This window comes from Otolemur garnettii, unplaced genomic scaffold, assembly GCF_000181295.1.
Source record: "Otolemur garnettii isolate 467f Iridium unplaced genomic scaffold, OtoGar3 scaffold00005, whole genome shotgun sequence".
NCBI lineage: Eukaryota > Metazoa > Chordata > Mammalia > Primates > Galagidae > Otolemur > Otolemur garnettii.
In genome coordinates, this window is record NW_003852400.1 from 11604144 (window position 1) to 11621217 (window position 17074).

Genomic DNA, 17074 nt, shown 5'->3' on the forward strand with positions numbered 1-17074 from the left:
ACAAATAATTTTCCTGTATGTAAATATAAAAGGACAATTTAGCTGATGGCAAATGCTTTTTCATTTTTTCACAAATAAAACATTGCTGAAATCTAAAAGACATTATGGAAACAAAGAGTTTTAGAAACTTGTTTTAGTGTGGCAAACTATTTTTGACTGAGATAATAAACTATAAACATAATCTCTATTAAATCATGAAATAAGCTTTAAAAATTTAAAAATGAATTATTTCTGAAAATGAACTAGACATATCATCTGATCATCTTTTCAAATCTTTCCTAGACAGATTACCACAAGAGGGCAGCAAAATTTGATTACAGTAATTGGAATTCTAACTGTAACTCGGTTAGATTCAACATACTTGGGTATCTTTCTGAGAAGTTACCTTGGCTTCACTCTTTCCACACTGGAGTGAAGTTTTAAAGGATGTGTTTGGTTATGAAACACTATTATTATTAGTGTCTTATGAAAGCACAAGCCTCAGTGACATTTTTTCCTTCATGGGTTATGGCAATCACAACACACCTGCTCCCTAACACTCCTGGCTTAGACAACACTAATACAATAATTCTGAAAGAGTACAGAGAGTTCACACGAGGATGTTGAAGTATCCAAGATTCTGTATATCTTACATTGTGGAAAAGAAAAATTCAGAAAGATATATTTTTATATTTTATGATTATGAAATTCTAATTTTTCTTCAATATCCTAATCTTAAATCTCACCAGGGTAAAATAATTACTATGGAAAAGCATCCAAGTTACTGAAAACTACAGCTATGGTCCCTTTTTCATAAATATAATGCAAAAACATTAAGCAATGTGCCTATTTTACAAAGTAGTTAATTTCATGGGAGATTTATCTGACTGGTCTAATGCGTATATAGAATAATTTATTATAACTTTTATAGTCACTTCTGTATTACAGAAATTCCCGGTAAGTAATATGAAGTTGAATGGTTTCTTATTTCCTTTTTGTTTCCAAATATAAATTCTTCAAAAGACAGTAGATGGTTTCAGCCCGTCAGGAGTCCAGCGTGTGCCTGGGCAGGCGATAGTGCTCAGATTTGGAGCGGAGCCTCTTTTCCCGTGGGTCGGCGTACTTCCACTTGGAGGGTGACATTTTCAGCTTTTTCCTCCTTTTATCTGTGCACCATACTTTTTCACAGTATTCTTCCACTCGCTGGAAGTTGCTGTAACCAATCAGCTGCAGGAATTCCTTGTACCATGGTTTCGCTCCCTGGGGGATGCTGCTGTGGGCAGGACAAGGCATTTTGTGAGGCCCGTCCTCCTCATAGTCTTTGTTAAACATTTCCTCAACTCGCTCCTCTTCCACTACCTCCAGGGTGATTTTACGGACAGTATGGACAAAACTGTGCTCTACTGTCTGGCAGAAATACGTGCCAGCATCTGACCGGCGCACCCTTAGAAAGAGTAAACCAAGATCCATCTTCACCACTCTGTCATCCGTCTTCACCTGCAAGAACAAAACAGGGAAAGGGTACTGGAGCATTATGCAGGAGAAAACTTATACTTTCCCCTACAAGTTTCTTCATTTTTGTCGCATAATAAAATCATAAAATGCGAAGACACGTGAAATGCAAAGACACGTGTGATATTTTGAAGTTATGTATGTTGGAATCCACTTCATATCAATCTTAAGGTCATTTCACATCAAAGAGCCAAGAACACATTCTCCCCAATGATTCAACCAATCATTAAAATGAAACGAGCTAGACATGGTGGCTCACGCCTATAATCTTGAGTTCCAGAGTTTGAGATCAGCCTGGGCAAAGAGAGACCTCATCTCTACTAAAAACAGAAAACTGACTGGTCTGGTGGCAGGTGCTATAGGCCCAAGCTACTTGGGAGGCCAAGGCAGTAGGATTGCTTAAGCCCATGAGTTTAAGGCTGCCATGAACTAGGCTGGGGTACTCTAGCCTCAGTGGCAGGGAGACACTATCTCAAAATTAAAATATAAATGAAATCCTAATCTTATTCTAACCTGTTTTTTTAATGAACAAAGCAAATGCCATTTCCCATATTGTTTCAAGTATTTTTATCCCTTTCAGACCAGTGACAGATGTTTCTATAAGGACTCTTATTAGTTAGGGCACATGTACTCTTACAAAAACCATTAATTCATTGAGTATCTATTATATTTCTATAGGCTTTCCGTTAATAGATTTAAAAAAGTAAAACCAGATTTCTGCTCCAAAGGATAACAGTCAAGCAAATACTGTTTTAATATACCATCTAATATCTTGTTATAATAAATTTTGCACCTTATTTCTATAAATATACTTCAGGGAAAGAAGAACATAAGACTTTCAATGAATAGCTCACGTTTAATCACAAGTAATTGTCCTCGTGAGTGAATCATTTTGACATGAGGCAGAGCTGGATTCAAATACTAACACTCCTATTTATTAATTGAGTCACCTGAGACATTTATACATTTTGCCTTACTTTTCTGTGTAAAAGTGGAGATAATATAATAAAGGATTGCTGTGAAAATAGGCAAGTTTTGTACAGTCCTTTCGATTACCTCTGCCTTTTATCTGTACATTCCTCTAACTAAACACAAATGTTCTACCTGGCCTAGGATCTTCTGATATTGGCATAAAGATGATTCACAGTAGTAAACTTCCTCCTTAAGAATATGAAAATGGAGGCAAGATTCACCTTTGGTAGCATAAGACACACGTAGGAGAACAACTACAACCCCATTGGCCAGAAAGGCTGCCCACGATAAGCATGCTTTTGTCCCAGTGGCAGGTTCTGGCCCAGACTTGCTTGCCTTGATTAGACCTGGCATAATCGCAGTGGCGATGTGATTACTCAGATGTGAAAACTGGTATCTACGTACTATAGTTAATAGGTAATATGGGAAAATGCATTAGTTGTATAGTAAGAAATAAGGATATGATTAAGTTATGAGATTTCCTAAAGGCTTTTTTTTTTTTTAAAGCCATGTTAAGTATATAAATTACTCTGAAGCTTCAGAGTGACACAGTTGGGGAGGCAAAGAGCATAAGCCCTGCGGAGGTGCTTCCCCGACTTGGCAGAAACATCCCCTCGTGGGCAGAACAGATCCAATATGGAATCAGGAAGACCTGCAAACCAAACCCATCTTTGCTATGGAAAAACAATCTGCTCTATTAATAGGTTTTGTCCAGAGAATCCTTAGCACCTGCCACACTAAACTCTGAAAAGACATCGTGCCCTCCCCTCGTTTTACCACACCTCTGGGACAAACCTCTGTAAGGATTTTTCACCCATCACCAGCTTTTTCCATAAATTTACCGTCTAGTGCAACCTGTGACCATGCTGTGCCTCGGATCCTACTGGAAGCCCAGCCTCCCTTTTATAAAGTTTGCAGCTACATTTGTCCTAGCTGGACCTGCCTCTTTAAACTTTTCTTCCCCTGTGGTAAATGTCCTTCCACAGTTCTGGGTCTTGTCTTTTTTGCTTCCTCTCTTTCTGCAGATTTCTTGTACCCCTAAGGCACAATCCTCCATCCTTCACTCATCTCGTGTTTTATTTCCATTCTTTTGATAACCCTTCTATTTGTTTTGGTCACCTTCCCTAATCGATTGCTTTATTTCCTATCAGGAAACATTGATACCTACATGATCCTCCTTTATTACCTACAATCGGGGTCTTTCTGCTCTGTTTCTGTTGGTAAATTGACCCCCATTTACCAACTTGCCCATTTCTGACAATTACAACATTATCCTTCTCCCCATCCTCAAAAGTCAATCATTTATACTTTCCTCACACCACAATAGGCCACAAACTCCTAACATTTCTTCAGTGGTGACCCTTATACACATCCCTCCCTCTTAACCATTCTTGCCACAGTATTAGACTGTTATAGCCCCTGAATGTCTGACCTTACCTCAAGATTTTCCTAAATCTTTTTCTGTTTCTTTTATTCCCAGACTTATTGTTTCAGGGTCTCTGCTTTTGTCTCTGCCTACAGACTTTTCTAAGGTTTATTACTTCTCATCCTGTTTGAACAACCAAAATACATGCCATCCATTCAGATAGTCCCCCTCCTACTCCTGTGAAACTGTCCTGCCCCTTCCTGTCATCATCATTTCCCCTGTTAATTTTTACATACGTAGTCCGCATGCAACATTACATGCACAGAGAACAAGAACCCATCAATTTTCTGATGGCATCTCTCCCCATTTATTTCAAGTGAGCACTAATTGCTCTTATTTAAACCTCACTCCCTTTCGTCATGCTGCTGACGGAGAACTTGCTGAAATCTCTATCATTTGTCCTAGCAGATAAGAATTACGTAAACCTTCCTTCCTTTCTAAATCTGGATCCCCAAAATTCTTATTGTAGTTTCTGAGAGTAGAACAGGTGCATGTCTGAAGAGCAATGAGATCTTACTAATGATTTCTTAAATAACTGTTTATTATCACAATCGGGATCAATAAATTTGGCATGTTGAATGTCAAATTCAATGTTTTTATTGTACATTCTGAACCATTTGCAAAACCTTAATAGGTTCCAAATGCTAAGAACAAAAAAGATTTAATATGTTCATGCTGTGTTCCAGCGAAATAAAAGCTAAACTTCCCTATGTTGTAAAAACACAAAGTTTGGGAGCCAACTGAGTAACGTGTTGGGAATCGAGTCATCACGTGGGAGACGGTGGTGTAGGCAGGACGTTTTATGCACCCCCCACACACATACAGACACATGGCAGCATGTTCTATGCTACGTTCAGAGATACCTATTTCTGGGAAAGAAAAGTCACATTAAACATTTTCATGATACATCGTTGTCCTTGTTATTTGTAAATTAATGTTCTATAACTGAATAAAAAGCTACAAGCAGAAGGAACCTGTTTTAATCTTAGGCATACTGAATGAACATTTTAGTATTAGTCAAACTAGCAGCCTAAGATGATTTACTTATAAGAGCAGGTGATGGGGTAAACCTGTTTATTACTAGAATTAAACCTTCCCTTTCATAATTCCTTCAGTCCCCTGATCACCACCCTATTTCCCACTTCCAGCTCTTATCCTGATCTTATTCATTTTTCCTTTCCCTTAGTAAACCCCTGTCTACCGTCCACCAATCCATTTTTTCTTCATTTCCTCCCAGGCCTAGTTAAATTTTTATCTTCCTTTATAAATACTTCATAGCCCATACAGATCTTTATTTTGGTAACTCAACAGCATCCACCTTTGTAGCACAAAAGCTGTTTATATTCTTCAAATTATTTCTGCTGAAATTTTCTCTTTAAACATAACTTTCTAAGGTTAAAGGCCTTTCTCCTCATTCATTTATGAGTAGTACTCAGAACACGGTGAACACTGAGCACTTATTAATTTATAGGAAACAAGCATATAAGGCAACGGGTGCATCAACAGGAACAGAGTCAAAAGTTATTCACATCCTCTAGGTAAAAACAATAATCTGAATAAGGAGGCAAGCATGATTTCAGGAGCTCTTAGTAACTGAAGAGAGCTCCTTCACAGGTATGTTGGCAAAGCAGGTATTTTTTTTTTTAATTTCCCAGAAACCAAGACTTGGAAATACTGCATTATGTATAGATAAAGTCCAGACAGGTTCCCATTCAAAGACGTGAAAGCCCAACTACTGCCACGGGAATTGTCCTACACTGCTCGTTTGCAGGTCAGAGAGTGTCTTTCTCAGAAGGTTGATCTACCCTCCCGGATACAGCAAATCCACACTATTAAGTCAGGAATAGAAGCTATTTTAACTCTGTGTGGAAGACCATGTACTGTGTAGGTGAAATATGTCTTCCATAGTCTATACCTGAAAATAGAAAATGACTTAGAAATTTGTATTGGAAATCTGTCCACAACTTAGTCTTTCCGCTTTAGTTAACTGTGTGCCTCCAACATCAAATCTCGATTACAGGATTGTTTGCATCCAGCTGTGCTTTTCCTGTCTGCAGACCAGATTTCCTTGGTCCAGAAGACGGTACATAATACATCATTTCTATCAAATGTTCTTTACAAATACAGAATTTTTTTTCCAAAAATGGTTTTAATATTCTTAGCTATAAAGATTGATTCAGTATGTTTTGTAATGTCAAAAAGAAGTAATTGAACAGAACGCTGCACATCTGCTAGCTGGTCGGGAAGAAGGAGTGATTTCCACGTGTCAGCCACATGTTCCCACAATTTTCATAGGAAAGAGACAGACATATGTAGGCCTTGAATTGGTTAAATTCAGAATATATTAATTTTTAGTCAAGAAATAAAGACCATTTTTTTAAATCTGGCCTGCCTTCAATACTATATATGCACACATACACATTTATTTGGTTAAGTTACAGAAAAATAACCCTAATATGACAACATAAAGTATTTTTATTAAAAATACTCTCTAACATGAGCCTGATACATGTAGTAGATACATGGTGAGGGGAATAGACTGTTTCGGGCAATATAGCATGCTATACAAAAAACAACTGTGGAAAAACAATCTTTATATCTGACATAATGCTGAGAAGAAAGTCACCATAAATAAAAACTTAAAACCATAATGAGAAAACATGGTGTGTTCAAAACATGAATTCTGGGCATTTATATTTGAGAATGGATTAACATCTAGGAGATGTAAAGAAATCTTGTAAGTCAACAAAGTGTAAAAAAAAGAAAAGTATATAATTAGGCAATTCAGAGAATGGGGAAACTCTAAGTTTCTTTAAGTATGCAAATTGATGTTCAAATTAATGTTACTTCCTAGTAACCTGAGAAATGCAAATTTAAACAAGACACTGCTATACCAGAAAACAAAAAGTTAGAATATTAAGTGATATCAAAAATTAAGGATGTGGATATACAGTTACCAAACTGCTTCAGGAGTGCAAGTGATACAGAAATCCTGGGAGCAAGCTGGCAATTACAGAAATGAAGGATCTTGACAGAATAATGAAGAAACCTGTACACCGATATCCAAGGAATGGTTTTCAGAAACTATCATTAAAATGTGATATGGGAAGTTTTTTATACTCTGGGTGTCTACACTTAGGGGAATGGGTCAAACGAAAAAGACAAACAGGGATAAATGTAAACATACTGTTAAGTCTAACAAGTGAGAAACACACATGATTTCCAACACAATGCATTTATTTTTACAGCTCCTGTGAACCTGGAATGCTGTATACTGGTACCATATGCAATAGTATTGAGTGTTCCAATCTGTGTATTGGACACACACGAGAAGCCAGAATGAATGTGAAGAGAGGTGGTCCAGGGACAGTCAGGTCAAAGGTCAAAAGAAATTTGCATCAACCATTCATTACCATGTGCTGCAAACCAAGCAGCACAATTAACTGAATTCTGCAATTCAAATGAAAAAATAAATAAATAAATAAATAATCTCCTGTGGTTTGTAATGACTATTCAGGTTTGGCAACCAATACACTAAGTTTGTTCATAAGATCTGTTCAAGTTCTAGTATAGTAGAATCAAAGAATCTTAGAAATACTGCTCAAAAATAACAATTTAAGGCTAAAGTTCTATTAAAATTTTTACAGATAAGAAATATCAGAATTCAGAGAAACTGAGTACAGATGATGAAAGTAAACGTAATATATGAAAACAAAAATGGGCGCCACACACCACTGTCTGGCTACTATAATTGAAGTAGAAATGAAATACTAAATTTCCTAAGGACCAAAGGAAAGGAAAGTGTGATACATCCTAAGATTTAAAATTGCTCTAAAATAGACTTTTAAAATTACTTCTTATAACAAGTACATCTCTCCTGGCACTGAGACCTGAGAAAAATCTCTCCTGTGTGTTCTCATAAAAGGAGAGGAAGGTGTTCACAGCAGCCATAGTTGATCCACCCCCTTAAGCAGCATCTCAGAGTAGGGTGAACACACAACGCCTAAATCAGTAGAGCTATCCTATGGGGTAGAAACAAAATGCAGTCCAGACATACAGTTCTATGCTGGTAAATCTTCATCCCATGTACATTTCTTATTTACATAGAAGAGCATATGAACCATGGTTTCAACTAAAAAGGGAAATTTAAAAGTGAAGAGGGGAACTAGTATTTTTGAATATCTACCACGTGCTGGTGTACCCAGGGGTTCTGCACTATGTTACCTGGTCTAATCAGATGCACAGCGTCAGAGTGGTCTCCGTGGGCTAAGACACAGATAAGTACCTAATCGATAGACCGTGGAAGATCTGATTTATTTTCAAAGACCATATTCTCTGCGAAAATTAACAGAAGACTGTTCTATTTAAAACTGTGTATTTATCTTCTTCAAACCACAAAGTTGTTTTATATTCTCCCTTCATATTCTAGGCGATACCATCAGAAAGGGCAAAAGATAAAATTAATGGGCAACTTTCTAACTATTCCAGAACTAAAAATATATTTGGGAGATGGAATATCATAAAAATATGCTGGCCAAGGCTAGAAAATATAGATTCTGAACACTTAGCTGTTGTAAAGAGTTGTTTCGAAAAGATGAGCACATTTTTTAATAGACCAAAAAAGAAGCCTCAGAACAGATGTTTCAAATGAGGCAAGAGTTCGTGCACTTGATGTTATGAAAACACAGCATTCACGTGGAACAAACCCCAATTCTTTCAGTGCATGCGTGCAAACGAAAACTGTAAGCTACGGCTGCCAGTCATCCCTTACATACTGCCACGGGTGAGCAGGGGTAAGCATAAGGAAAATGAGTCATTTAACAAACAAGGTGGAAAAACAGGAGAACTGGAAAAATTGAAAAATAAACCAATTTCTAACTGATAGCGAGTTGCAATATTAAAAGCTATTTGTGCACCTAATTTTTTCATTTTTACAGAAGCTGACCCATAATGTCGTGAATTATCGATTAAACTGTTTCAATTTAGAACTGTATAAATTTAGCACTGAAATAAACTCTAAATGCTGTGGAATGAACTAAGTTAACTGTGCCTATTAAATTTCTCAGTGGTATTTAATCGACTTTGAATTCTCCTTGGGTGGTCTAAAGAAAGACTTAAAGTGACAACTTTTGAGTAAAAAAACAAAATGAAGCACAATTGATGTTTTGGAGATCTGTTGTCAATGTACATTCCTCCTTGGTTTCCTATAATAAACACGCACAGTTGTGCATTACTTAAACAGTCTAGCAAATGAATACAATTAGCTATTTTAAAGTGAAATACTTTAAGACACACATTTATTTTTCCTTAAAGAGAATCCATAAGAAACAATCAAGGAAAACAATAATTCCTCCATAATTACCAAAAAGATCTGTAAGGTGGTCTGTTGTCTAAAGCAGTTGGCTTCTCTGCCTTACACTCTCCTGGCAAAGGCATGGTACTTAATTTATACAGCCAGCCCTGCTGGCTTACATCTATTATCTCAGCACACTGGGAGGCCAGGCCAGGAGGACTGATTGAGTTCAGGAGTTCAAGACCAGCCTGAACAAGAAAAAGACCCTATCTCTATAAAAAATAGAAAAATTATCTCGGTGTTGTGGAGGGTGCTTATACTCCCAGCTTACTTGGAAGGCTGTGGTAGGAGGATTGCTTGAACCCAGGAGTTTGAGGTTGCTATGAGCTGGGCTGATGCGATGACACTCTAGACTGGGGAACAGAAAGAGATTCTGTCTCCAAAGCATGTATCTTGAAATTGCCTCCAAATTTCACCAAACGGGATTTATGTACGTTTATTTAACTAACATCTAGAACTCAACCTTATTTACAGTGTCTTTGGAATATACTTTGATTTTTGTCAGTAAATGACTAAAGAATCTCGTCCCAAAGAATGTATTTCAAGAAACCTGGCATTATTTGGTTTTATTGAAAATCAATAGCAATGACATTTTAGTATCAGCACAAAGTAAGGGCTGAGTTTTTATACAGATTTTTTTCTCAAATACATTTTTCCAAATACTTATTTCATAAGGCTATATTTGTACATGCACTTCTGTGCCTTTAAATCAGAGGTCAAACTTCCAGTGAAAAGTTATAGAGTATATAATTTGGGCCTTGCAAGTCCTATGGTTTCTCTGTCTTAGCAACTCAATTTTGTGATTGTAGCATGAATACAGCCACAGACACTATGTAAACAAAAGGGTATAATAGTTTTGAAATAGAATTTTATTTATGAAAGGCAAAGGGCCATATTTGGCCCCAAGGTTGTAGTTTAACTTCTTTTAATCGTCTCTCAGGTTCAGGAGAATCTACTTTCAAGTTAAAAATAACATATTCCAAATTCCAAACACTTAAAATATGTATTAAAGCAAGTAATTATTTACTAATCTTATAAATAGCTGGAAGAAATTATGGTTTTCATCACGAGAACTGAAAATTACATACAATGAGCTAAAATAGTTGAATCTAAGTAAATGCACATTTGAATTTTCCTCATTTATAGTTGTAAAATGCAGTGTTTATGCATTTCTCTAACTCTTAAAGGTATAAGAAATACTTCAACTGTGCAATCGAGTGTCTTAACAAGAATGAATTTCTTAAGGACGTTATTCAGGATTAAGTTTTTGCAATTATTTTGGAGATTTGTAAATTAGAAGTACATGGACTCACAGAAATTGAGACTTCCTAAACTAGAGTAGTGGTATTTTCGTTGTAATTATAATAGTTTCATCGTCTGTTATCACATAAAATTTGCAGGCATTCATTTGGGCTGGTATTTCAAATTAAATCTACGTGTAGAAATATGTATGGCCAGTGAATTTAAATACAAACAGAAGCCTTTGGAAGAGCCAAACTTTGATTCTTTTGCTAAAAGTCACCTTACCCACATAAACTATTTTCTCTCAATTCAGAGAACGCTGGGACACTCTCTGATAACGCCTTAATTTTTATCCGTGATTTTCTTCTCTCCCACGTATGTGCCCTTTGCTTCACCAGTTAGCTACCCATTTTCTTTATGCTACTTCCCTGAGGTCTATAAATGTTAAGTCCCCCTTTTACTAAAAGTAAAACAAAATTTCTCTACTGTTCTTTACCTTTATCAACCCTTTTCATCCAAACCTTTGGGGAGAGTACAGTAAACTGGCTGTTTCCAACTCAACACAGCCCTATTTATCACTTTATGAAATGGCTCCTACCTTTTTTTTTTTTTTTGAGATAGAGCCTCAAGCTGTCCCCCTGGGTAGAGTGCTGTGGCATCACAGCTCACAACAACCTCCAACTCCTGGGCTCAAGCGAGTCTCCTGCCTCAGCCTCCCAAGTAGCTGAGACCACAGGCACTTGCCACAATGCCAGGCTTTTTTTTTTTTTTTTTTTTTTTGGTTGCAGCCATCATTGTTGTTTTGGCGGGCCTGGGCTGGATTCGAACCCGCCATCTTAGTTGTATGTGGCTGGCGCCTTAGCCACTTGAGCCACAGGCACCTAGCTGAGATTTTTTTTTTTTTTGAGAAAATGGGTCCTACCTTAACCACTCCCCTGAACATAGTGTCCCTAGAGACTGTGTACTTATTTTCAGCATTGTCCAAAGAATGCTGTTTGTTTCATTTTTATCCAATTCCTTCCACTGAGTTCTATTATACTATCCTATGTGGATTTCACTGGTTCTACTTATTTAAGCCATGCTGCTTTAGAGACACTAACTGGTTGTATACTTTGTGCCAGGCACATAGTGTGGGTAATATGCTAATTACTTCAGAAATACTGAAAGTTTTAAGTAATGATGATATATCAAGCATCTAGAATAGCACAAATATCGTCTCTGCCATAAATCTTTTCTTCATTCTTTATCATGCCACCTACCTACTCAGCCTCTCAGGTGAGGCCGTTGTCTTTTCCTTTGCATTCAACAGAACTTTTAAGAAACACATGTATTATAATTTTGTCTGTGTTTGTCATCACTACAAGACCAAATGAATAAAACATTCTTTTAGTTAAAAAAAAAATGAGGGAGAGTGTTCTGAGTTTGGATCTACATAGGTCCAATGATACAGCACTCTTATTATGACATAGAAGTCATCTAATAAGAGTAGAAGCTTAAAAAGGCAATCTGAGGCTGAATATACATTGATGTACACAGTATTTAATTATAGTTTATGGTATCAGTGCTTCAAGAAGGAATAGATCAATTCCTACTCCTGCATGAGGAGTAGCACTTTTTTCATCGAGACTGCAGAAGCATTCTCCACTTAACTCCGACAAAGAAATTTATGTAAGGATCAATCTGACATCAAGAGCATTTTTCAGAAATTAAGTTCCCAAACTTTCTCTATGAAGTTTTTGGTCTGTTCCCCATTTCAAAGCATGCGAACTGTATTTAGAATTGTGATTTGAGAAGAGTTTATGGTTTAGTGAAAACTACATGGATCTGGATCTGAAAGCAGCTGTGAGGAGGAACCAGGAGAATTATTAAAGATGTCTCAGTTATAAAACACTTTTTTTAGAATGAAATGATATGTTCTATAAAAGTAGACATAAAATAGTCTGATCAATGAAAACAGCACAGCTTTGGACTCAAAAATACCTCAGAACACACCTGGGGTCTGTCCCTGACCTGTGTTAGAGTTATAGCTGAGTTTTCTGCCTATGCACAAGGCAGATAATCAGAACATGCAGTGTGAGGTGTAGGCCTAACGAGAGAAGGCACCTGCCTGCCGCGATCCTGTGAGTACTATATACTTAGCTATCAATTCTGTTCTATTAAATTCTAATTCTTAGTATATCACAATAGATAAATCACTTATTAAATATAACTACAGTCAATGCTATGAATATAACTTATTAAATTTATATTCAATGTATTCCTAGCAACTAATTATACCTTCAGACTTAGCCAAGGAAAAGTGTTCTTGTAAAGTATCTAGAAAAACAGGCTTTCCATAAATATTTGTCAAATTAAAATAAATATTCCATTTGTTATATTTAAAGAAGCAGGAGAATGTAAAATGTACATTTGAGAATTGCTGTAATCCTGAGTTTCTAAGGATTAATTAGAAGAAAAATTTTAGCCACATGAATGTCATTCTGGATAACTCTAAGAGGGCTGAGTTTGGATATAAATGGGCAGATCTTCCAGAATAAAAGTTCAGTCCAGCAAAAGATGCATATACTCTGAGTTGACAAATCAGTGAATTCGTGTGATGTGTAACAGTGACAAGCCTAGACAGTTGTCATCAAAGGTATTCTCTAAAGCACCCTCAAAAGAATGGAACTAGGTGAACTTAAACATTTTTTACAATGGTCTAAGTCTAGTAATAAGATTATGTTTCGTGGTAAATAAGACATATAAATGGCAAGGAATGCAAAAATGGTCTCTAAAATTCAGGACTCACATCCAAAATCATTTTGCTTTGAGCATACATCAGCCTTTAATGAAGTCAGCAATTTTGGATATTGCCTTATTTTAGATTGTAAGTAAAACAATCTATCACTATGCCTATGAGAGCTATGTATATCCAATTATGATATAATTTTGATGCACAGAGTAAATTCTAAATTTTGAATATAAATAAATATATTAGTTATGGTAATTTGAATGTAGTTGAAATTAGAAACTAAAACTTATGAGAGAGAAGTAGATTATATCACAATTATGAAAAAGAACCTTATAATTGAACATTGATAGATGCAGCATGTCAAAATTATTTGGTAAAGATTTCCAAATGAGGCAGATTATGGTGAGTTCCAAATTAGAAACAGAATACAAAGTAAAGAAAGTCAGTGATAATAGAATCGCTTCTCTCTTCTGAAGCCATTCAACTTGGAAAAGCTATGGAAATAGTCCCAGGTCCTCCCCTGCCAAGCGAGTTATGGTGGAATTTTAAAGGCCATTTCACCTCAGTGAAATGGAAAGTACTTTAAAACTAAACAATGTAATTCTGTACAATATGCTAAAAATTTTGGACAGGGTTTAAACTTATGATGTCATGAAACCTTGGGAGAATTTTCCTACTGATTGAATTTCTATATTTCTAATAGCCTTTATTTCTCAATATCCCAATAACTTGGGATTTATTATGCAAGTTTATTAATATCCCAGAATATACCATTTGCATTTGGGCCAAAACCAGGTTGAGTTTTTAGTTTTCTACCACAGGCTGGGAAAAAAGGCATCAAAATTCAAAGTGCTCCACATCTGAAATTAATCTTGGGTTCCAGTGACAAATGTTTAGTCTTCAGTTCCAAAATAAGTTAAAGACTTGCACTGACTCCCTCTCTATCCAGTTTGCACACACGAGCTCGCCCTCGTGGCCTAAGGCAAATTTTTAAAATTTATTTTCCTCCTTCTACTTACAACATTCTTATTACCACCAACCATTTCTCCTATATTTGCCATGGTCTAGCTCCCTCTGATATGTCCATTATTTTTCTACTTGATAACAACACTTTGGTGAAAAACAAGTTCAAAGCCCACGTAAACGCCAATACCCTGCTCTCCCTGGCCCACTCCCTATGTCCAGCCAGCTCCTTGACTTGCATTCTCCTATCCAGTAACTTCCTCTGGGATATTCCATACATGTGCGTGACAGCTGCTTGTCCTTCCTTCTCCAAAAGTAGCCAAGTTGTGATTCTGCCATCATTACAGACTTCTAATCTTCACTAAATTTGCTTACAAAGATGAAGCTGGTGCATTGCCTTTGTTTCCAGTGGGTGAGAACCTTTGTGTTGCTGTGTTGTGTGTGATTTAAGACTTATCATGCAACCAGTTTGATGCTGCAGTGGCTCTTGTTATTTTAATTATATTATCTACATACCCCAGATACGTGTATTAAAGGTAATCATTATTTCTTTATAATAATGTGTTGGTTTATACAACTTAAGACTATCATTTTGACAATATCATGTGAAACTCATAATGCTATAAATACCTCCTTAAAAAATTCAATTTCCAGGATCCAAATTATTGATTTATAGAGTTAAAATGTTTATTTTTATATGTACTTAAATATATGTAGATAATTTAAATACTTATACATGTTGTATGTATATAAATTATAAAACTGACATTTTAAATAAGACAATTTATTTGGATTAAAATGAATGAATTAAAATGAAATGTACTATCTGTTTACCAATCAGACATTATTACAAGACATCATGATGTGAATACGCAACTATGAATTACCTCCTCTTTTCTTGTTTCACGACCTTTCTGTACAAACCAGATGACTTTTGCTTGTAAAGATCGTGGGGTGCATTCCAGCAAAGTGCTGTTGCTCTCTATGCCATAAGCCAGCCGCTCTTCAGTCTTATCCAAAGCATTCCCTACAATAGGAATATTAATATCAGCTGTATGACTTTGATTTTCCTGGTAAATAATCTCTTAAAATATTTAGTTCCCTGAAGAAACTCATTACATTTTTCTGATTTCTATTCAGGGTCACTTAAAGGCATTTAGACAGTGGCATACCAAAATCTAGACACTTAAAAGTGCAAGTGGGCTCTTGAGTGTGAATTTGGTTCCAAAAGACAAGAGAGGACAGAAAGGAACATCAATGTTAAAGTCATGGAAACTCAATGGCATCACCTATTGGTAAGCAGAGAAAAGATGAGCACCAAATGCACAATCCAGGCAAGAACCAAATTAACAATTACAAACAAAAGCAGAAAGCAAAAATCTGGGCAAAAAAGGGCCATTACATAAACACAAGGGTGAATGCTATTTTGACCAAGCCTTGCACCCATCCAGGTGTTGAACTTCTGCAGTAAGAAGATGAGACTAACAACTTTGTGCAGTAGGGCTTCTTAATTATATCCTATGTCTTCCACTAGAGAGACTCTCACTGGACTTGAACTTAAATTTGCATACAGGCAAGCATACTTAGCTGCAGTGTGGAAAAAAACCAAATGGAATTATTCTTTTTGTTTTAACCAAGACAAATTTAGTAACCGCAATCCCAGGATTATGTTTCCCTATGCTTGAATCCTTGTCACCTTAGAAACTGAACCCCCAGTGTTCTCTAGGACTCGGGTCCTGCCTTTTCTTGCCAATATTCCCAGATGCTGAGTCCTGCACTGAGCCCTGCGTTGAATCCTGAGTCAGCCTGGGGCCTCACACACTGATGCTGCATCACACTTTCTGGGTCTGTGTATAACCACGCTGGTCTCTCAATTATTGTGCCCTCCTGTTACTTCCTGATGAACCCACTAAACACAGGCTATTTACCCCCCACCACCATCGTGTGAAGAATCAGTGTTTTTCTGTCTTATACTTGCCTAAATCTGAAATTTTCTCTACCCTATAGCCATCAGACCATCTACCATTCAACCTACATCACTGGCCCCAGGACGAAGCTTATCCAACCTCATTTGATTTTATTCCAAAGCTCAGTAAGTGGTGCAATACAAGTTACATCACTTGATATAAATCACTAAGGTATATAATGTGGGGAAGACATCCCTAGCTATGAGGTAAAAAGATAAATCCTGCAACTCGTTAGGGCATGAACTACCTACATATGCAGCATTTTTTTGTTTTGTTTTCAATTTGTTTATTATGACATGCTTTTGATTAGCTAAAAATGCAACATTCTTGTTCTAGATTTCCATTGTTTTGACATCTAATATTAAAGCGTGGATGGTGGCATATAAAACTAATTGTGTAAAAATTGCGTGTCAAAGGTACAGAATTTTAACTACATGGGAAAAAAATACTTGTAGTCACATCATTCTAGTACACATAAACCACAACCAAGAGGACCCTCTAGGAAGCACTCATTCTCCTGACGTCCATTCTAAGTAACCCGCGATAATTGATCTTTTATGGATTACCAGTAAATTGTTGTCCCAAACACTGCTGAGCAGCATTCCCATGCCGAACATCTTGTCTGCGAAAACGCCTGAAAGAAAGTCAATGCATTTAGAAGATGTTCGTGTTTCCATTTCCCAGACTTTATATATAGCCAACTGCTTAAGGATTCAAGCACTACTCTGCTCCTGAAAAATTGATCAGTTATATGAAACCAAAACAAAAAATCTACATTTCATAGTTTAATATTTCTACTGAATGTTCTTTAATAGTTCTATATAGCACTGTTCTTTAAATATTTACAGAATTTTGAACTCTAGATATCCACGGAACAACTTAAATTTCTCTTCACATTTTGTCTAAAATTTAGTTGAAGAGGAAGTCTT

At 36.4% G+C, this 17074-nt stretch overlaps 1 protein-coding gene across 1 annotated transcript in view; it reads right to left on the reverse strand.

Moving 5' to 3' along the window:
- Window positions 1-287: 287 nt before the first annotated feature.
- SEMA3E (semaphorin 3E) overlaps window positions 288-17074 on the reverse strand; it is a 250538-nt gene continuing 233751 nt past the window's right edge. Inside the window, exons 15-17 of the mRNA XM_003782630.2 lie at window positions 16712-16779; window positions 15066-15205; window positions 288-1476 (exon numbers count right to left, since the gene is read on the reverse strand). Of these exons, the coding sequence (XP_003782678.1) occupies window positions 1024-1476; window positions 15066-15205; window positions 16712-16779 (661 nt within the window). The 3' untranslated portion in view covers window positions 288-1023. The remainder of the gene's footprint in view (window positions 1477-15065; window positions 15206-16711; window positions 16780-17074) is intronic.